At 39.9% G+C, this 22,672-nt stretch overlaps 1 protein-coding gene across 4 annotated transcripts in view; it reads right to left on the bottom strand.

Annotated features, from left to right (window-relative positions):
• The window catches only part of DNM3 (dynamin 3), a 180,786-nt gene that overhangs the window by 22,162 nt on the left and 135,952 nt on the right, over nucleotides 1-22,672 (bottom strand). For all 4 annotated transcript variants that reach the window (XM_075097092.1, XM_075097090.1, XM_075097091.1 and 1 more), the window contains one exon: nucleotides 3,055-3,219. In XM_075097092.1, coding sequence (XP_074953193.1) covers nucleotides 3,055-3,219 — 165 coding nt within the window. The remainder of the gene's footprint in view (nucleotides 1-3,054; nucleotides 3,220-22,672) is intronic.

Genomic DNA, 22,672 nt, shown 5'->3' with positions numbered 1-22,672 from the left:
CTACTTTCTTCATGACTGCCAAAAACTCCACATTAAAAACAGATATCATAGTTAAACAGCATCACATTCTACTTGATGAAATGAGCATTTTAATGGCAGCACTTCAAAAAAGAAGAAGTCGTCCTAAAATTAGATTAAGGCCAGAGCTGATTGTAAAAGCATTGTTAAACCACAAATATCTGTTTGAAAAAAATCAGCCTATGACAATTATCATAAGAGATTCCTGTCTGCCACTAGCAGGAGACTCAAATAACTCCCTGAACTCTTCTGGAAGGGGAAGACTGCTGTGTTAAGGATGGTTCTTGGATCAACCTCCTTCCTTCTGCAAACAGATGCACTGTACTAGACAGAGGAAGATCTTCCATAAAAGCCACTTTCTTCAGCTTGGAAAAGGAAGGGAAAGTGACACTTAGTCATGCCTTTGCTCCTTTCTAGAAAACAGGAAGACTCACAGGAACGGTTTAAAATATTTTTCCTTCACAGGCATCAGACCTACGGTGAAAGCTGAACCATAGCAAGCATCTGAAACACCAATGCCACAAAGCCTGCACTGTCACTCCGAAGTGGGTTAAGATGGGCTTGCAACTTCATTCATCAGCAGGCAGACTACAACATATATCACTGTCTCAAATGCAAACACAATCCATTCCTTAACTTTAGGTTTGCTAGTAACAAGTACTTTGGAGTTTCTCTACTCAGCTGAGATTAACATCAGCACTGCTTACAGAGTATACACTGTCTACCGTAAGACCACCCCTCTTGTATAATCTGTGATACCTAGGCACCCTGAAACACAAATTCTGAAATGTGTGTTTTGTTTGTTCATGTTTGAATTGCTAATGGTAACTCAATGCAGTTCTGTGTGGTAAATGCATTTTCTTTTAAGGTAATCAACATCTACCCTAAGGGAAGAATAAGGGATGCATTTGGAATACAACAATCTAGGCTTAGGCCTCAAAATATGCTTAGGGACAGCACCTAATTATTTTCTGTACTCTGAGTTTGAATCTGATACTTCCCTTGAATTATAAGTGCTCATTTACAGGCCCACAAAGTGGAAAGGAAGTTCTAGGAGGACTTGGGAGGTTACAATTGTCATGGAAACAAACTCCTTGGGATCAATTTGTTTCCAGAGTTTTGGAGGCAACATGATGGGGCAGCAGAAAGTTCAGAATATGCTCATTAAGGAGGAGGGAGAGTGTTTCCACTTAACTCCTGGTGGATGGGTTGGACTTCTGAAGGCTCCAAGGAACACACACACTACTTAACAGGACTCACCTTCCATCACAGCTCCAGTGCTTTCCAGGTCCTTGCACAACCTTTTGGTGTGGCTCAGCAGTCTTAACTCAAGCATTTCTTTCACCTTTTAATAGTGCTCATTTTAAAAAAAAATTATATTTTATCCATTGTTTTTAATATGGTAGTTTACTGCCTATGCTGCACATAAACAAATGCATTAATGTTTCTAGTCTCACTCTTCACAGTCCTTTAAAACGTTTTTATTCTTTGCCACAAATTTAAATTCTAGGTTTGAGGTATAGGTCTTGGCTTACTAGCAAGCCCAAACACAGCTATGGACTATCAGGTCAATTGAAATGTAGATGATTGTGTAAGTATGTTGTTTCTGGGTGCCATGGTCAGCCAGCAGGCCAGACTTTACCAACATAACAGCTGATGAGATTGAAAGTACAAAATCTTAAAGTTCTCTACTTCTGAGTAAAGCACCTACTTCAGAGACCCTTAAACTATTCCATATGAGGAGGTGAGTGGCAGAAAATTTTATGTAAACTTTCAAATGCAACTGCTCACTGAACTCTGCAGTTTATGAAATGAGAACTAAAAACCAGCCCTTTTTTAACGGCACGGAAGTTGTGCTAAGTCAAAGCAGCAAGCTGCTAGCTGTGATCTGGAAAGAGCAGAGAGAAAACACATACCCTACAAAATCTAGAGAATGGCTGATTTCAGGAAAAAAAGGGCAGTTCATTGTTCCCATGCTCTTTCGTAAAAACTCACCCATGACTAGGGCATTATTTGGAGCCTGACTCACCTAAACCTAAAGCAGCTAATGAAAAATCTGTTGCCCTCATGCAAAAATTCTGCTTGTATAATACGTACCAAGAAATCCCACTGAAATTTCCTGCCCAACTACCTAACTCTCAAGTGCAACACAAATTCCTCAGGGGTAATGAAATCCATCAGATGAAGGCTAGAGGTGGCTCTGAGTCAAAGTAAATGCTATTTTCTAACCAGATTTGCCTTATAATATATTGTACTTGTGAAGACTGATTGGTTTGATGACCTTACAGAAAAGGTGCTACCCATAACTAACAGGATATGTGCTCTCCATTATTAATTTATATGGCAGCAGTAGCACTAATATTAAGCTTAGTTTTCATACAAGGTCCATTCAGAACTCTGCCAGGAAGTGAAGGCTGAGATCCTAGTGCAGCGGAAAAACAATGATATCTCAAAGCCATTTCTTTACTAAATAATCTTCAGATCTAAGACACACACACACAATAAATCAACCAACCACATCTGCTTATCTAAACAACAGTATCCAAGGCTTCTAAGATATATTCCTTGAAAACGGTAACCCAAAAATATAAAGAAACCCAAATAAGAACTGCTTTAAGAAACCACGACAAAGGGCTACAGATTGAAAATCAAGGAAGCACAACTCTGTTCTGCTGCTCCCACAGACTGCCTAGATGGAGCTCCCAACTCCCTTTCCTGTTATATCAAAAGCGGGGGGAGGGGGAAATCCTTGATTTACCTTTAAATAATAACTTATATTCTGATTAAGATGTAAATTAATTCAGTCTTCAGCATTTTGTAGTAAGCACTCAAGGCAGCGTGCCAGCCTTTGAAAAGGCTGCAGGACTTCCTACTACTACAGAAGGCTGGAATATTTTCTCTAAGAGAGTGACATTTATGGGAGCGTGTTCTTCTCTTTAGTACATGCTGCTGTTGCTGCTACATTCAAGAGGTGTGCTTCAGCCTACAGATTTGACAGACATGTTAAAATAATTTAGAACCTTGGTCACTACTTACATTATTGATCATAAGATGCATGATGGTTTTCGGTATCAAATCTCGGATACATTTGTTGATAATAGACATGTAGGAGTCCACAAGATTTCGAATTGTCTCCACCTGTCTCTCCAGCTGGGGGTCCATTGAAAAATTGTCTGCTTGGCCATTCTCTTCGTTTTCAGTCTACACAGAATTAAAAAAAGAAAAACACAAGTCTTTCAGACTGCAGTAAGCAGGAGACGTATGAGGGGTAAAACCTGGACTTAAACTGTAGTAATCCAGCAACATAACTCAAAGAATGTCTGGAGGTTAAAATGCGAAGTACTGGCCTGTTTAATATTAGTGTTTAGCATAATGAAATTTGGACCTTTAGAGGTTAATGCGATATGAGATGCAAGACCTTTTTCACAAAGTACATTATATATTTCCAGACAAATTGGTAATTTTATATTAAAGACAGTTTTCAAAGATGCATGGTGGTAAATGAAACCCCAAGTAATTATGTCAGAATACATACTGCAACACTTATTATCAAATCCTTTACCATTCCGATTGAGCCGGCTTGACCCATGCACTGTAAGTCTTGATTTTGACTTTTACCCTCCTATGGGTAAAAGACATCCTTGTTATTTAAGGCTGACTCAGTTGTGACAAATTCTGCAGTTCAGCCTCAAATTTGTTAGATGTGAAGAGCACCTATATAAACAAAGGATTTATGAAGGGTAACAGCAAAAGTCTCATTGGTTCCAGTGCTCAAGGCCAGCATAACATAGGCTGGATAATGTATTAGAGGCCTCTTTTTCATTGGACAGAAAAAAAAAAAACTTCTTTGTATGTAGACAGCTGACCTAGTTAAAGAAAATACCAGGAACTTTAACTGGAAGCTTATGCACTTTGCTTTGGTCTGGCCTGTATAAATATAAGAAAACCTTAAAAAAAAGAATAGTAGCCTTTTGGTGAAAATCAAACTGCTTTCTGAGGCTCAAAGATGCCAAAAGAATGGAATTTCAACCTGGAAAGTACAAAGAAAAATGTTCTTTCCCCTAACCCTGGCATATAATACTTCTCCCTGAAAACGACCACCATAGCCGTATTAGCAGGATTATAAAATCTAAACCTGTTCTGTTGGTTTGTAGCAGCATACCATGAAGAAACACAGAGTGCTTGCAAAACGTGAATAACCCAATAACGAGAACTAGTTATATACTAGCCAGGCCCCTGCCAGAACAACTCCATTTACAGTATAGCATTTAGCTAAAATTTTCACACCACTAGTGCTTTATAAATTCCTGGAGCAGTTCAAATCAGTAGCTAAGCCATTAGTGAAAGACCACTAGCGCTAGATATGCAAACATGTCACCAAAGAGGCTTCTCCCTGCATGAAATCTGTTATTGCTGAGCCAAAAAGAGATTCCTAGTTTCATCTCCTAACATAGGGTCTGCTTCTGCTTATGCAGCATTGCCCAGTAGGCCACTTTGTATTTACTCCTTGAAAACTATGGCTTGGTCAGTCCAGTCTAAATGAAACTGATGGTTGTGATGTGTTAAGTTATAGCATTGTTAAGAAATAAGATCCAATGTACCATTTAGAAACAAAACTAAATGTTTGTAAAAGAAATTTCAAAAGTTCAGATTGTGAATTACTGGAAAACCAGCTAATCTATGGACTTTAAAAATAATTAGCAATGCATCTTAAAAATCTTGGGACTGTGAAGGACACTGAAAGAGCTCTTGATGAAAATAGTGTTTTCAATTCTGTAACACCAGTAGATACACCACCCTAAAAACCTTAATTATTTTGTTAATAAAGTGCATATGCCAAAAAGTCACAGCATGCAGATCGAGTATGTTCCTTAGCCTCCATGTCTGAAAAGAAACTAATGGTAATTTACCCTGTGAAATACCGAACAAATGGAAAATCATACATCTGCCATAAATCCACAGATTTCAGTCAAGTAACTGCAGACCGAAAATGTCCCCTTCCCAGTTCCCCTGCATTTGACTTCTATTCTCTTTCTTTACTTCTTCACTGCCTATATGAAGTACAGTTTGTCTGTGTATTTTTTCTTTTCTCTTTTTTTTTCTTCACTGTTTAAATTACAGATTGCAATAAGATTCTTAGTTGGCTAAGCAGCAAAGTGACAGATGTTTATCATTATCCTCATCAAGAGAATGTAAAGTAAAAATAGTAATTTGTCTCTGATCTTTAAGGCAAAGGGTAATAGTCTGCAAACATTTAACCTTTTATATACAGGCTCATAGGTGATATTTACAGAAAGTGAGTAATACTGCAGGAGCCAGTCTCTTGTTTGAAACTGTAATAGAGCTGACTTCATACTGTTGATTTATTTTCTCTGAAATCAAAAAACATCAATCTTTCATGAGTTTACAGTAATTTATTACAAAAGCTTCTGCCCATAGCATTCTTAATGATTTGATGAATCAACTGAAGGCTTTTCATGCCAGAAACCATCTTGTTTGCATCGCATCATGCACATGGAAATCTGCTTCTAACAGATTTCTGTGCTATACAGTACACCTACAAGCGTTACCAGGCTTTCTTTTGTAAGCTCTGTCTGAACTGTGCCAACAGCAGTAGCCTAGAGTAAGGTTGCCTGGTAAAGCTGGACATCACAACAAGACAGAAGTGATGTAAATGCCCTATTTCATCACCATGTCATTCTTTCAAAATGGCTGGTTTTCTCACTGAGCATCATGGTGACTCTGGCTTCAGTGCAAGGCACCCCTCAGCCCAAATCCTGCCACTCTGCATTCTAGAAGGGCTTTTGCAAGTCTGTTGCAATGAATAAACCCAAACCAGAATACGTAAGAAAATCCTCACATCTCTCTGACCACTCCTGAACAGAACATTCATGCCAAACAGAAAAGAAGAACAGAGATGCTGGACACAGGTTTCTGTGCCTTCTTTCCCAGTAGCCAAGGCAGCCAGAGTCTCCTTTCAGTGCTCCTCATCCTCAAGCCAGAACTTGCTAGTTCCAATAGCAAGCGTTAAGTGACAGCATATGAATCTGAGTTAAGTTTTCGTTCAGTTGACTCTTGCTTAATACTGCTATTAATTGTTGACAGGAAATAAATATTACTTCAAATGAACATAACTGCAATTACTTTAGGAGCTTTTTAAAGTGTCCAACAAAGAAACTATGGAAGAATCTAGAGCGCTAAACACCAGGTAAAGAAAATTCATCTTGGAAAACTCAAATTCAGAATATCTGCTGAAAATACACCAAAGCTACAGAGAAGCAGTAGGTAAATAAAAACACGGACAAAGAGAAGGTAAAATGGAAGCCAGGATGGTACTTTCCATTATATACATATACACATTGCCATAGAGATAAGGTTCTTCTCATTAGAAAAACAGAAGTAATATCCATTCCTTGTGCTCTGCAGTAGTCCTCACCTGTCTTTCATAAGCTGCTTTGTAATCCTTGCATGGAAAGGTACTAGTGAAACACCAAGTATGCATCATTGCTACTTTTCTACCTTCATGCGTTTAGACACCTTCTGTACTAGAAGAATGTGTTAAGGATTAACTAAAGCATCATACAAGAGAAGAGTAAAAACTGCACGTGAAATCCAAACCACTTAAGTTTGTGGGAATTTTACTGCTGGCTGCAGTGGGAGTAGGATTTCACCCTATACATGCATTTCTACGAGAAATGCTACTGGTATTCTGAAGACTGTGAGCTCTCTGCTGCAAGAGGAATGATTTAGTGTGTTACAAAGGGATGTAGGCATGAGGAATTATGTGCAATCCAAAAAATCAGAATATCAGTATAATTTTTCTGATTGTGGGAATTATAAGCATGTTGAAGAATGTCCCAAGAAAAATTCAGGAAAAGTGATTCCTTTTGAAGTTCACAGCAAAACTGGTAACATACTGAAAACAGTCCTGAGCTGGCCACACAGAGAGCGCAATACTTCTACTTTCCGTTATTTCATTACATTCAGGGCAGCTGCCAGCATATTTAAGAATGTCTTGTATAACATTCCTGATGTCAGTTCCAAGAAGGAGCATTTGTCTAGCATTTTCATTAGAGCAGTGTATCAACCAATTTTCTGTAATCAAAAAGGCATTCTATTAAAAATGACTGAGAGGAAGCAGACTGGAAGGTGACTGACTAAAGGGTAAAAGTCAAAGCAGCAGCAAAGCAATGCTCTGTATGCTAAGAACTAAGTTCATGGCTGCTCTGAGAAACCAATCCTTTAAAAACTGCTTTCATATCTTTCATTTACAGATGCAAGTTCATAACACCCACCACCTGAAAATGAATTATTTGCTCCAGATTGTATTTATTTTTTAATTCACAGCTTCTCAACATATAATTTATCTATTCCCGTCCAAGGTAAGTTTTTTTTTAAATGCACCAACACTCAGCACGTTGCGGTTGTCCTAAACCCCCCTCCCTTTTCCTAAATCTTTACAACTGGTTCTTGGTATTCTGTCTTTATTGCAGTTTGATGCTGTATATGTAATTTAGCTAATATACTCTCAGCTGTACATAGTGTGCCTTTTGCCAGAGGACTGCTGAAACCACATGATGGTTTCACACAGTGAGGTTTTCTTACTGGAAGGGACCACAAGTAAATGACAATGCATTACTTTTGTGTATTTACAACAAAGCAAGCAGCAGAAAAAGAACATTTCCCGGGTAGCTTGGAAGCTGTCCTTTTCCCTCACAGAGGGTGACTTTGCCACTCTCTTCCATGCTTTCAGCATCTCCTGACTTTGTACCACTGTTGCCTTTACTGAGCCACCCACAGCCTGCCCCTTTCAGTTACTATGCTTTCATTAGCAGCCTTGAACTGCTCTAAGCAAAGGTTATGATCCAGCTTTCCCTTGCACACACGACCTCTCTCACTTCATACCCATGCAGAAGAAAGATGCAGCCTAGCTCAATTTGATTCAAAAGTATTTAACACTCTGGATCTGTTTAAACAATCGCCTGCTTAGATTCTTCTTTGTGGTTACAGACATTGTATAGTACAGATCATTAGCTAAAACCTTCTGCTGAATCCACATACTGCTCCCCAGATATTTACATAGCTTTAATGATCCCAAGCATTCAAAACCTAGTTAGGCTCTCTCCCTGCCTTCTTCAATAAAGAAGCTGATCTGGAACTACGAGACAGAAAGGAATGATGTATTACCAGAACTCTAACACATTTAGAGTTACTTTTGTCTTACAGCCCTTAACAGGTTGACAACTAATCATGCCAAATCAATCCAATCTCCTTTTAGAGCAGGGATTCAGATCTTATGGGTGAGGTATTAATGTTAGATGCCACATATTTCAGACTTCAGTAAAGCTTTCTGACACAATCTCAAGTGACATTTTCATTAATAGAAGTGTGCTCTCCCTGTAGTTACTTGGTGGATGCTCATTTCCACAGAAAAGCTGTCAATGGCTCACTGTCAAACTGGAAGACTCTATCAAGGTGACTTTCATATGGGCTGTATTTTTTAATGTGCTTATTAATGGCTTGATGCTCGGGATGGTGAATTATAGCCTCTGCTTATTACATTTACAGATAAGAAGAAACCAGAAGGGGATGTGAATATGTTAGATGACAGGACCAGAGTTCACAATGATCTGGAGACACAGTTTAAAAATCTAGATTAAATTCATTATCAATAGAAAAATATTTGACTCTGGCTGGAAAAAATCAGTTATAAACACACAGCATGACAATGGCCGCTTAAGGAGCAGTTCAGCAGAAGAGGAACTGTGTCTGCAGTGCAATATTAGAGTATTGGTCAACAATGTCTTGCTATTATAAAATCAGTACGTGAATTGTGCATCCAACTCTGGTTATGACACTACCAGAAATTTGTGGCACATTTTGAAAGTGTTCAGAGGAAACCATTGAAGATGATATTCAGGGCTCTGTAAAATATTACCTGAAGGGAAAAGCTAAGATCAGTTGGGACTGATGAGTTCAAAAGAAACCGCCTGTGGAAGGGGAGAGATACGTGTCTTTGCTAATAGGAAAAGATGTCAAACAAATATTTGGAAATTGTATATGGTGAGAACAGTGAAGCACAGAAATAGGTGGACTAGGAAAACTGTGGAATCTCCTCCAAAGATGAGACCAACATCCTTCAGAAATAACCTAGGTGCAGAGATCCTGCCCTCAGGCAGGGAAAAATTAGACAACCTCTTGCAGCCCCTCCATCCAGTGGGTGATACCGACTGCAAAGCAGCATGAAATTAGGAGCCCACAACACTGCAACAATAAATGGTGTTTCTGAAAATACAAAAAAATACTTCTCTTTTTGTTCTATGCAAAAATGAAGTAAATAATAAAACATTGCCATGAATAGCCACCTCCCCTCAAAGAATCTGTACTCCAGTTTCACCATTTGCTGCCATGTACATATCTCAAACAAAGGACTTTTACATAACCCTCCCTGCGCTGCAAGTTTTGATTCAGGGCCAACAGCTGCTTCATGCCTTTCAGAACAGACTGCTGGACAAGCAAAGGCAGAAAGAGGCTGGCATAAGGAAAACAGCACCTTTGTTTATAAAACAAATACTACTTTGGAATTTGCAAACTTTCCAGTCAAAGAATTTCCTTGTCATAACAACACATGAAGCGCCCCATATTTATAAGGGCACATTAGAAAAAAATCTAGGACATGTGATACTATTGGCGTGATATTCGCCATTATTTCAGTATAGAATTAGGTCAATGGATATTGGGAAGTCTCAAATAGTGGTGAGTTACCCTGAAGTTCAAGTCATGATGATGAAGACTCACAGTGTGATGATTAGCCCATATGATGTTCAGGCTGAAATTTATTGTGCATTTGTTACCAAATGCATGAAATACATTCCCAGAGACAACAGCCTGATCCAGTAGTGGACATTAATTGTGAAGGGAACAGGATCATTTTCCATGAAAGGAGGTAATCAATGGGTGGAGGCATTAACGGGACATCTGAGGATTAAAGGATTAAAGCTACTGGCTGCAGTATGCAGTTCCCCTAAGGAGGAAAACAAATAGAAGTCTTGGAGCTTCTACAAGAGATGATGAAAATAGAAAGCAGGAGAATTAGTCATCCAGGATGCCGATCAGAGAACTATTAAGGGTCATCATGAAGACAAATAATACCTTGCCTTTCATCTCTTATTTACCTCCTTACCAAAACCATTCTTAGAAGAAATGTTGGCAGAACTGATCACTACTGAGGACTTCTACTTAGCAGCAACCATGCAAGAGAGGGTCACTAACAAAATTTTTGTTATTCCAGCAACAGTGCGCAAGATTTGGCTGAAGGATTCCTTTAGGGACAAGGAATTGTCTTATTTTATGAGATTAAAACGCAGCAAGTAAGTGCTCAGTGTATGGACAGATTACATGCTTAAAGCACAGTTTATGACTTCATGTGTCTGTATATAATATAGAAGAGTTGCATGTTTTTCACAAAATGTGATCATTTTAGAGGTAGGCATCCAGAATAAAGAATAAAAACAACAATTCTGTTTTTCCTAGACCCTGTACTGAACTCTATTCCACAGTCCCCCTTCATTTCTTCCAGCTGAGATGGTACCTTTTCAGTACTTACCAGCGTGCTTTGAAGAAATTTGAATACATGAGGAGAAGGGCAGCATGCAGATCTGTGTGCATGCTGGGAGGGACGGACTTAGAGGAGGCCTTGTAGTGGGGGAGCTCTGTACAGCATCCAATGCAGGGACTCTATAAATTACAGCCTTGTCTTTTATTTTTAGTTGATCTAATGCAATGTGTCACCTATAACTGCACTCTTTTCCATAATTAATGATGTCTAGGAAAATATTCTGAAATTCTCTTCTGATAAGCACCTAGACAAACTTGATGTTTCCTCTCCCAGACACAAAAAAGGACGTTAAACTGTTTTCACCCCCACATCCCTTGAGCCATGAGAAGTACCAGATCCATCTCTGCTGGGCCAGACTAAGCTTTGCTTCACCACAAACTCAGTGCAGTACCGACAAATGATCGCCATAGTAAATGATGCAAATACGAAATGTCAGCATGTTCCAAAATTCCTCACTTAATCTTATTGCCAGTTGTATAGTCTGGATAATCAGTAAATAAATCCCTCTAACTTTGCTCAAATCCTTAGGGGCTGAATACACAGAGAGCACTTTCTAATTCATTCTCATTAACCTTCCCAGCTCTAAACAAAGTAATTTCCTACTTTTCTAAGTGTCTGATTTTTCCACTGGCCTCTGCAACACCTGATTTAGCAGCAATGATTTCTCACTTGTGATTTCTGTTTTGAACTGGCATTGTTCTTTCTCCTCACACATATGCTTGCTGGAATAGCACGAATCAGCAAGATTTAAAGCCTCCCATTCTCAAGTTTGAAGCCCCTAAAGGGAAACTGCAGTTATGATGCCAAGGAACACAGTCGTACGTTATTTGACTTTTCCTCAGCCAGGCTGACAGCAGAGGAGGAGGGAGGGAGGAAGGAAAGGGGAAGGGAGAGGAAGATGGCATTTTAATAGCACCCACACTGATTTCACACAGTTGGATCACTGTGCTCTGGAGCAGCACCATTTCCTTTCCCCTTTGCCTCGCATTCAGTCAGTACTGCTAAGCCAGACTCTATGGGAAAGATTGTCAATCTTTTTCGCCCAGCATGGACAGCATCTTAGTTCAGAAATCTGTCTTGTGGACACCTCCACTCACAGGCTAGCTGGCTAGCCCTGGCTTTACCCCTATTTTTGACAGACCATCACCAACTCAAGCCTTGCACAGACCACCCCACCCACATCCCAGATGTGACTAAGTGGGCCAACATTCCTGCCATGACAAGATGGATTATCCCACCATCTCTTGCCCCAATTCTCGCAGTCTCTGTAGCATCCACAGTAATTGCTTATCTGAAAAAAATGAATAACAAGAACATATTTAATCTAATTTAGCAAGTGGATACACAAGAAGCATCAGCATCTTATGTAGATAAATCTACCTTTCCCAGATGTTAGTCATATGCCAAACATATCTTGGCCAGAGTTCTCGTCAAAACATTTCATTTGATAATTCAGGTCCTCCAATTCAAAGCTCTTAATGAGTTTTCCATAAGCCCTCCATCAGGCAGAGTGACAGTGGTCTACAAATTCTGGCAGGAAGTCTTACCCCAGTAGAGTGCCACCAGTCACCACCATCCGTACTCCCTGTTTAATAACTCCTTTAATTATGCAAGTAAAAATTTGAGTTGCAATATTCCTGTGGCAGAAAAGGCTCAAAAGAGATCAAGAGAGGGACCAGAAAACACCAAGAACTTTACTGAAGTGCAACAAATATTGCTAAACAATCGAGAATCGTCCATCCAGGAGCCTTTTGGATTCACGCCACAAGAACAGAAATTGAAAATAATTGGGTAAAATTATTTTCAGGGGAAGAAATGAGTTGTGAGCAACTATGCTGCATATAATCCTGGACCAAATGAAATTAGATACTGCTTTATGACATGGCTTTCATTTTGTATAAATATGTCAAAACCATTCTAAGTATTCTACAAAACCAGTAGAAAATGAAAGATTTTTTTTTCCCCTCCCTAAAATAAAAGCAAATTGTATTTAAGAGACAGTGAGATTCTGGTAAGTTGATACACGTCTGTAAGCAACAAACACAAGCACTTCATGTTGTAAGACCACACACTTGTTGGCACAAACCAAAATGCAACTATGAAGTTTAAATGTTAAGTCACTCTGACCTCCTGTCTATGAGGAAGTTAAAGAACATCAGTAATTAGCACTCAGCACTCTACCCCGAGGTCCAAGCAGACACAATATGGAGTTTACGTTTGCAGTTAGGGTCACCTGGCTTTATTACTGCCACAAACAACCATAACCTCACACTTCAGTTGGATATTTTTGCAAATGAACTTTTAAAATGATCTATGGCATTTTCAGTTCAAAGGATTGGGGTGTGTTTTCCTCCCTTTCTATTACTGGTCAGCAGCTAAAGATAAAGTCAAGACTCATCTGACATCTCTCATTTTTCAGCTCTTGCACAGCAACGTACAATCAAGGGACCATGTCCTTGTGGCAGCACAATGGAAACACAAACTTCTTTCAGACAGGGAACAGTAGCTCACACACACGCTCCCAAGGATTAGAACTGTTTTTGTCAAGAAGAGAAAAAAAAATGCCACACCATTATGGCTAGCCCCTCTCTTTTTAGAGGATTTACTCCTCCTGAGCAAAGCTGGGTAGTAAGAGCAGCAGCAGTTACAGATAAAAGAGTTTCACTCTTCTTCCCCTATGGTTCTAGTTTAAAATGTTTTCTGTAATAAAATTACTGTGAGACAGCTAAATCCAAGGGCGGGCATGGAACTTGAACCCATGGCCTTCTGGCTTAGAGGTGAGACTATTCCTAACTGAGCCAAAGTGACACATACATAATATGCTTTCAAGGTTTTTAGAGAGCTCTGTCATGATTTAAAAACACTAAGTCTTTGTGGTACAAACCACAGCGCAGGAAAGAACTGGGGCTCCCTTTTTACTGCTAATTTTAGTCGACAAATTGTTTATAAACTCCTGCAAAATACATAAAGCCTTATTCTGCCTTAAGCTAAGAGAGAAGAGCCTTTCAAAACTGATTCTTAATTATAGCGTTCCCCTGCTAGATGGGATGGAGGCAGGTTCCAAAATTGTGTCAGAGCATATGAAGTGATAAAATGAGGATGGGTGAGCTATTTTTAAACACACTCAAAGACTTCCAGGTCAAAATCCCTGAATTTAGAGCCTTATGGCCATATTAAGACTCATGTATTATTAAGACCTGCATGGCAATATTCAAATATAATTTCATTTGAGACCCTCAGAGCTCATGTTCCCTACCAGTCTGCCTGCCAAAATGGAGCCCCACAGGGAGCCACCTTGAAGCACAGATTATATCCCTACTGTAGCCAGGTATTTGGGAGACAAAGGGAATCAGATGCTTCCATCGCAGCATGTTCCCTCCTCCTCTCTTTTCACAAGATATTTTGCAAGTGAGGAGCCTACCTTTCCAGATGGGCAGGAAGTCTTAGGCAAAAGCACATCATTGCTCCTTACTCTACCCAGTCTGGAAAGCTAATACAGCCTCAGGCCCTGGTGATATTCCCTCACCACAGTCGTGTTTCTCATTTGAAGAGGTCGGCAGGGCATCAGCTGCTGGGACAGGATGGAGAGCTGCTGCCCAGTAACATCCTGCCTAGTTTAAACAAAAGTCATCCTGCCCTCTCCTACACGGTTTCTTCCCCACCACAGGAAGAGAGAAGCTTTACAACAACTCCTGAAACACACCTTAGACTTCTTAGAAAATCCAGATTTGTAGCGAAATCATTGTTCTGCTCGTGGAAATAAACCACATACAGACATCACCTGGGAAGGAACTGTCACTGCTTTTGCCCCTACAAGCTTCTCAGCACTGCTGGTAATGCTCCTGATCTCAGTTTTGACTTATGGCAGCATTTGGCTATGTAAAAGCTGTTGCCCTTTATACACATACTGACTCCTTTTCAGTAACGATCAACATACACCATTTTTTTGAAAACAGAAAAAAGGTACCAAGTGAGAAGAAACCAACTGGACAGATTTTCCCTGCTTTACAAGTTGAAATGGAAACAGCTGTCAGACCCTTTTCCCTAATGTTCTTGACAGCCTACAAAAGCTTTAGGTATATCTTCCTCTATAGGCCAAATCAGTGGCAGCAAAGGCTTTAGGGATCTGAGGACACTGCAAAATGATTGGCACCATTTACATTGTGCATTTTGTAACAGAGGTAAGATTTTATGGCAAGCCATTGCACAGAGATGAGCTATTATTTTGGAAAAGACCAGACAGTGGTTAGAAACATGAACGGAAAACAAAAGGCTCTAAAGCTACTTTTAGGTGAGTGGATATATTTGTCCAATTTCTGCAATTGCATTTACCTAAGCATCAACTAAACTTGTCATTTTTTCCATTTGGATTTCCATGCATGGATGTGTAACATAAAATACTAATGAACTGTAGATGGCCAAAGTAAAAGTAAAAACATTAGTCAAAACAAAACTCAAACCTTTTTTTGATTGCTTACGGATTTATAATGCAATAAAACCACATAACATGCACAAAACAAAAGCCTTGTAAAAAAAAGTTTAGTACAAAAAAGGCCTAGTGAGCAGTTAAAACAATCCAGTGTTCTTGGTTCTGTTCATAATTAATGTATACTCATGTTTTGATCAAAAGGAGTTATTGGAATGGGTTCTGTATTATACCTATCAGAAGACTACAATGCATTTATTAGCATTAGAGGATCTCTCACTTGGTACAGGTCCATGTTCCTTCCTTAGGCATTTTGCAGGTATTCTATATTTTTACAAATCAATGATATTAGGCCACCCTATAAGTATTAAAGACTCATTCTTCAAAACTTCCCTGTCTTGGTTGAAAATCTTTACCATTACAATAGCAATGTGTTGAGTTCAGAGACACTTTCTCTCCTTGAGGTAAAGAGACGTCATTCCTGTACGGCCACAGACACCTGTAACTTAATTGAGAATTGTGCCTTTCAGGAGTTGGGCCTTATCCATCTCCAACAGCAGTCACTAGGAATCTTTCTCCCAATATCCACCAGCATTTACTCAGACTAAAACAACCGCTTCCTTACGTTTCAGGAGTGGCAAAACCTGTTTTAAAGCTTTTCCTACTGGTGCCCTTCATGAGTTTGATTTTCAGGCACACAGAACTCCTGAACTCCACCCTGCACTACAAATCATCCTTCAGCTACATCCTGTACTCCTGCATCCCACTCTGCTCCCAGCAAAGCCCCTGGCAAAATTCCCACCGAGTTTAATAGTCTTGTCCTACTCCCCCCAATCCCTAACTGAGGTTAATTTCTTTTCTTCAAGTATAAACAGAAATCAGCAGGTAAAAAAGTTTTGTCTAATGTGGCACTAAGGCTGTGGAATTTACTCCCATGTGAGAATGGCACAATAAAGTCATTTGTTTAAAAGTAAATTGAAAACATTCCAGTCCTCTCAGGCTTACGACTATTAGCTTTAGTTTCTGCACAGCACTGTAGAATGTCTGGCATCAAAGGCACTTTGTACATTGCACTGAATTTGAATTGGACACTGTTAATGGACCATTAATCACAGCGAACAAAGATCCCATGCAAACACACAAAAGGACTGATTTTTCACATGTTCAGCATGGACTAGGAAAGGTTAACACCACAGTTTTCTGGATACTACACGTTTTGAGACATGAAGTGTTGACAAGGCATCTGAGAGGGTGCAGATTTTTCAGTTGATAATTACATATTCCACATTAAACAATTCTTATGTGTGCCTAATACTCTCTAGAATTAGACAGAAACATACCTCAGAGTAAACCAGTACAATTCAAATTCAGATGCCTACAAACGCATGTACTTCTTTACACCCACACACAGATATGATGTGTGTGTGCAGAGGCAATGGTTATTGGCAAGAAAATATACAGTGATGTGAACCATGGTTCACATGAATCATGAATGGCCATGCCTGGAGAAAGTAAAGGCTTATGCAAAACACACACTAACAGATCAGCTAGCCTCAGGGAACACAACTGTATGTTTGGAAGCATTGGAAGAGGAATGGGAATTGAACCAGTATAAAAATTAAAAGCCCTGAAAAGGAAAACCAGTCAATGGCCAGGCAAGCAGCAAAGGAGGCATGGAGGAAAGACTGTGGCCTGGAATTGCAGGCTGTATTTCAGGGTGCAATTTACTGATAATATCAAAGGAGAAAATGCTGTGTCGCAGGAGTGTGAATTACTGCTTTCAGCTCCTCATGGCTGTCATGGGCAGTTTCTCATCATCCAGACCAAAGTAGGGGAAAACCTGAGTCATCAGCCCTGAAGCTTGCTATTTGACAAGATGATTTCTATCAGGTTCCTCAGAGCAAAATATTTTGGCTACCAAGCTTTCACAGACAAAAGTTCTTGTACTCTTGCACCATCTCAGGTGAAACAAAACTTACTGTATCATTCTTCCCTAACCAGGACAGCAGATGTGAAAGGAAGCATGATGCAATAAATTACTACCCTCAAAAAAGAAAGACACATTGTGCTGAATCCCTAAAAGTATCATCGATATACACCCATATCTGGTCATCAGCTCCCAGTAACACAATAGTTCCTGCTACTGCCTATGGAGCGGGTGCAGAATCACAATATGAAAGTATCAGTACTTGGGTCTGTGCCGCAGGAAGTGCAGCCTCCACACTCAATAAAATGGGAAGAAATGCAATGCAAGAACAGGCTTATTGGGTGAACCATGACTGTATGCAAGACTTTAGAAAGAAAGACTTAAGAAAGAAAGAAAGAAAGAAAGAAAGAAAGAGAGAGAAAGATGGCAGAGCATGCCAGACACAAGTTAACTGGTTTTCTAAGGAAAACCTGACAGGTCTTTGGTTCAGGAAAAAGATACCCTTAGCCGACTGGCAATTACATTTATAAAGATGAATATTAATGAAAGAATGGTACAGTAAAAAACCTGTCTAACATATAAATAAATTATAACATGGGAAGAAGAACTAGCAGCCTCAAAAGATTTCACCAGTGCCCAATGGATTGGTCTTACAGAAATAAAATAGCGTGAACTTGCCAATTGAACTTGTTTCTGCCCATAACACATTGTCAACACAATGGAGGATTAAATAGTGTCCTGGAAGATATGGATAACTGCAAGGGTTGGAAAAACAGAAACAGGATAAAATAATAGTTATATGCTGACAGACTAATGACAGCTGTTGCACTGAACCGGGAGCTCATCAGCTAGCAATAACAAAGGAAAAGAAAGCCCAAACACCTCTAACTAAGCACCAGATAATTCTAAGACACTGGTATAATGTGGCCATGAAAAGACCAAATGGATTGGTAGTCTCCGTTATGAGCAATGCAGGTCCAATAGAGGGAACACTCTTTTGTACAATATTGGTGCGACCTTGTCTGGATCACTGATGGGGGAGGCTACGTGCCTTCCAGTGAATGATAGCTCTTTACATTTCCCTTGTTTCCAGGGTTGCTACACTACTTCCTTAAGAGTCAAATGAAACTGCATGGCCAGGGCAAGATGACTTTATCACAATATAGCATTGAACTGCTTTTCAGCCTCCACAGGGTCGAGCACTGCAGTCTTTGAGAGCCCGAGACAGTTAAATTGAAATAGCTCTGTATCTTATATGAACTATATGGCTCTCTTCCTTCCTCCCCCACAAGGTCCTTGTCCATGTTCCAAACCACATTCCCCTGCCTCTGAGCTGGAAAGGGCTCTGCATCAGCTCTCCCATTAAGGTGGGGAGTGTATCTGGAAGGAAAGAGTGAAGATATTTGGTTAGTGGCCTCCAACAACTCTCATGCACACACTGATCGACCCAAAGCTGCTTCTGCTGCTTACTGAACCTGGGAAAAGAGGAATGTGGCCTTTGGAAAAGACTTCTCTTAAGAAGCCATGGGGCATAGAGGCTGTTGTTTGACTACTTTCTTCAGTGGGGTCTGGAGAAGTACTGCATGTTCCACAGGTCTGTGCAGAGCAATTTAGGGAACCTGGTCAGACTAGAGCAGAGAAGCGCGTAAAGAAACAGTTCCTGCCCTTCCAAGCATGATTTTCCCATTCCTGTCTCCAAACTGGAGGATCGGTCCTCTGAATCTTTATCTTCTACAGGCTTGTATGTAGGGAGGAGAGGGGCCTGGCCATAAAGAGTGACCTGAATTGCAGGAGGAGAAAACAGAAACTTTCACTGCCAGTACAGAGAGCTGGTCCCATGGGTTGACTTGTCACCTTCTGTCACCCTTCCAGAAGCCTTCATCCAACTTGGTAAGAGGGTGTGGCCCTTATGTGAGAAGAGCAGGCAGCCAAAAAGGCAGGTAAACAGCTGATTAAAGATCTTGATGCTCCTGTTATCACATGGGCTACTGGTTACAGCTTCCATGTAATGGAGAAGGGAAGGAAACACTTTATCTGCAACCCTAAAATTAACATTTAAATTGATAAAAGCAAGTTGGACTGGACCCTCAGTACCAAGTATCACACCTGAGACAATCACTGTCAGTGACCAGTCTCATCAAACAGAAGGTGGCTTTAGAATTACTGGAGGATCAAATGACACATTTGAGGATCTGCCACTCCAGCTAAATCTCCATATCCATCTAGTGAAAACTTTTGGGGTGTTCATCAGAAGGGGAATTGTAAAAGGGGGTGAGAGGGAGGTGAACTCTTTAAAATACAATTCATTTTCTTCTGGCTACCTTCCTTTCATCAGGAAAAAAGAAAAAAAAAAAAAAAGAGTTCAGCTTAAATTACAGGCACACAAGCTCTCTCAGCCCCAGAAATTCATCCTACACGTTGATTAATAGTCAAACTACTAGAGCTTTAGCATGAAAAATGGGCTAGGCTTCAACTGAAGATTGCCTGTAGCTAATGATGCAGTGGAATGAACATTTTCATTCCAGCTAAACCATTCCTGTTCCTGTAAAAATAAAGAAATCCAATCTTGGGTTATGAAAAAGACTCAACTCTGCATACTTCTTGGCTTAAAATAATGCCATGCAGTTTAACAAATCTGTGTATATATATATATACAATATATATATGCTACCTGTGAAGTCAAACATGCATATAACTACATACATGTACATGCAGGGTATAAATACCTGAAGCGAGGTCAGGGAGTGGGAGATAAGCTGGTGACCATAACCTAGAATCTCGCATGTACAAGCGCGTTATAGTTACTAGATTTTAACATAGCTCCTGTCTCAGGCTAAAAAAAAATTAAAAATGTAATTAAAAACAAACAAACAAAACAACAAAGCAAGGAAGTGCAGCAGGCTGTATGGCATCTGCCTGGCAAGGTTGCCTGACATAGGAAGGACTTGCCTGGAGACCTCCCTGTGGTTCAGCCCCTGGCGCCATCAGTTGGGCTTGAAATCAAAAGCAGTGGAATGAGGTAATTAAAAGTGACTCTGCACCACTCCGCTGGCAAAAGAAGATTCTGCTGCAGCCACCAAAAGAGGGTGGGAAAAGATTCAGGGGTACGCAAGAGAAGGCATGAGTCTCTCCAGTTTTAGCGATTTCCATTATGGAAACACAGCACTTTACAGCTTTTAACCTTTATGCTGCTGAAGTCAAATATCAACTTTTTGTTTTCATTTCAGCACATAAAATGCAAACTCCAGTTTGGCTAATGTCAACAGCACATTCTCCCTAAGCCGCAAGTAAGGTGCAGAGTTGAAAAGCACCACAAGATAGAAAGCTGAAAAGTGGAATTACACACAAATAGTGATTGCCACCAGCACATCTGCTGGCTAGACCAGCAATTTTCAAGACTATGGAACTCAGAGAGGGTGCCGGGGAAGGCCGTGAGGTTCAAACCATCCTGTTGGCTGCAGGAACAACTATTAAAGGAAATTAAGAGAAAAGTCAGACCCCAGAAGGAGCAGAAGACACTGTGTTCCAACTCTAACCAGCTGAAGGAAAGTTTATATAAAAACAATCACTTGGTTAGTGACTCATAAGGAAAGAATCCCTAAGCTTTCTTCAGGGAAACCCCAGTAAATAACATGTCTAAAAACACACGAAGATGGTGTTGTCTGTTCCGTTACGATACTCAGTCCACATGATAAAACCTTTGGCAGAAGAACAACCTACTGAGCACAGTTCTCTTTGGGAAACCCAAAAAACATAAGAAGTGCCGTGCCTGCTTTCAAAGTCTGCCTCGCATTCTAGCTCTTGTATGACAAGTCTAATGAAAACTGGGAAGAAACATGAAAAGAATGCTTTCTCTTACAGCCCTGGAGAGTGCTTCTCTGCTTCTCAGTCGTGCTCTCAAGATATATAAAGGCCTGGATTTCAATATATTCTGCATCTTTTATAACTAAATGTTATAGATTTGAATATCATGCCGTACTACGCCCAAAAAAACTGAATGAAAAGCTCGCTGCTACATGCACAGCCACTCTGGACTATGTTATCAGACACACAGCAGGCTGTGCAAGAAATAGTAATCTATCCAAAGAAGGGATGGATATAACTTGCAATGTATAACAACTTTGGCTATGAAGGTGTTTTTTTAGTTCTCTTTTTTTCTTTCTTTTTTTTTTTTTTTAAATTAGCACAACATTTTGGAAGTATGTTGTGTGTTTTTAAACATATCTTCCAGCAAAGAGACTTTAAACTCAGTAAAGTAAGTTCATAAAAATAAGAGAATTTACAGTGATTTCCAAACAAATTACCAGATCTGAACACTGTGAAGCCTGAACTTGGACAGACTAAAAAACTCTACTGTTGGTGATTCCAGGTAGGAATTATTAATAAAAGCATTCTGTGTCAAGCTGAGCTTACATTCTGTAGCAAAGCTGCTTAGTTTTTGCAGATGTCCAGAAGGACAGAGTGGAAACTTGGTAGCAATTTCTTAGCAATTTTACCTCATGCTCTAATGAGTTTTTACCTTGGTAAGTGTGAATGTGGACATTTTAATTTGCACTGGAAACCTCCCCTGCCCAAAGTTATTCCTTTTCATACCGAACATAATGTGTTTTAGTTTATGCTGGTTCCTATATTTTCAGCTGCTGTAGATCCATAGCAGACTCCAAAATTTTTCCAGGATATAGCCAGAAAGTTGTCAAGAAAAAAAACTGAAGGTTGGAAGCACTGAAAAGTCATTCCCAAGGGACTGTGGAGTTACCATAGTAAAGCAGTGTTTTCACCAAAATGCTCAGCAACAAAAGAGGTAGCATCACTGATATTTGAACTGTAATTTTCCATTGTCAGTTGGGGGTTGAATTTGGAAGGAACAGGGTATTTGTGACAATCTTTCAGGTATTTGTGACTACCTGTAAACTCTGGCAGATAGCTTTAAAAAGCTATGAAAGAGCAGCCTAAAGGCCACCAATACTAAAGAAACAAAAGCTTTGCACGGAAAAAGAAAAAAGCAGCTGCAAGTACTGCTTTAAAACAGGAGCATTTTTTAGGTCAAGTAAACCACTCCAACATCCGAAATGGAAGATTCAGCAAGAAAGAGTATAGGCAAGAATGACTTTGACTGAGAACCCAGCAATGTACAGGAGAGGAACAGGTCACACTGAGAAGTGCTGCATCCTTTTATTTTTCATGGAATGGCATCATTCCTGAGCTTTACCAGAGAAAAGGTATGTATTTAAATACTCCATTGTAAATCTGAGTTCCCTTGCTTTACTGTCATGTTGCGCATAGACAATTACCTGGGAACCTGGCACTCAGGACAGCTCAGCTTCTGCTTCCAAGGACCCACTGTCTACAAAGGGAGAGTGAAGCAGTCTACAGTCAAGAGATCCAGACATGAAAGCAATAATCACAGATTATTCTAGACACCGACCCCTAGAAATACATGCAATTCCCCCGTAGGATCCCATCAGAAAAGATCTGCATTTTGATGGGAAAACATTGATGCTTGTATACACTAAAGGAAATCCATTCAGCATACCTGAGCAGACACTAGGGTTCTTTGAAAACACACACACACACTCACTCTGTCTTGGGTGAAATCCTTTGAAAGAAAAGGATGAGAACTTCATATGCATGCTTACGTCTAGGCTAGTTTACAGGGATTTTAAACCATGTGAACAACTGACCC

This window comes from Phalacrocorax aristotelis, chromosome 6, assembly GCF_949628215.1.
Source record: "Phalacrocorax aristotelis chromosome 6, bGulAri2.1, whole genome shotgun sequence".
Lineage (NCBI taxonomy): Eukaryota > Metazoa > Chordata > Aves > Suliformes > Phalacrocoracidae > Phalacrocorax > Phalacrocorax aristotelis.
The sequence above is the reverse complement of the archived record's forward strand: the minus strand, read 5'-3'. Positions and strand labels throughout refer to the sequence as shown.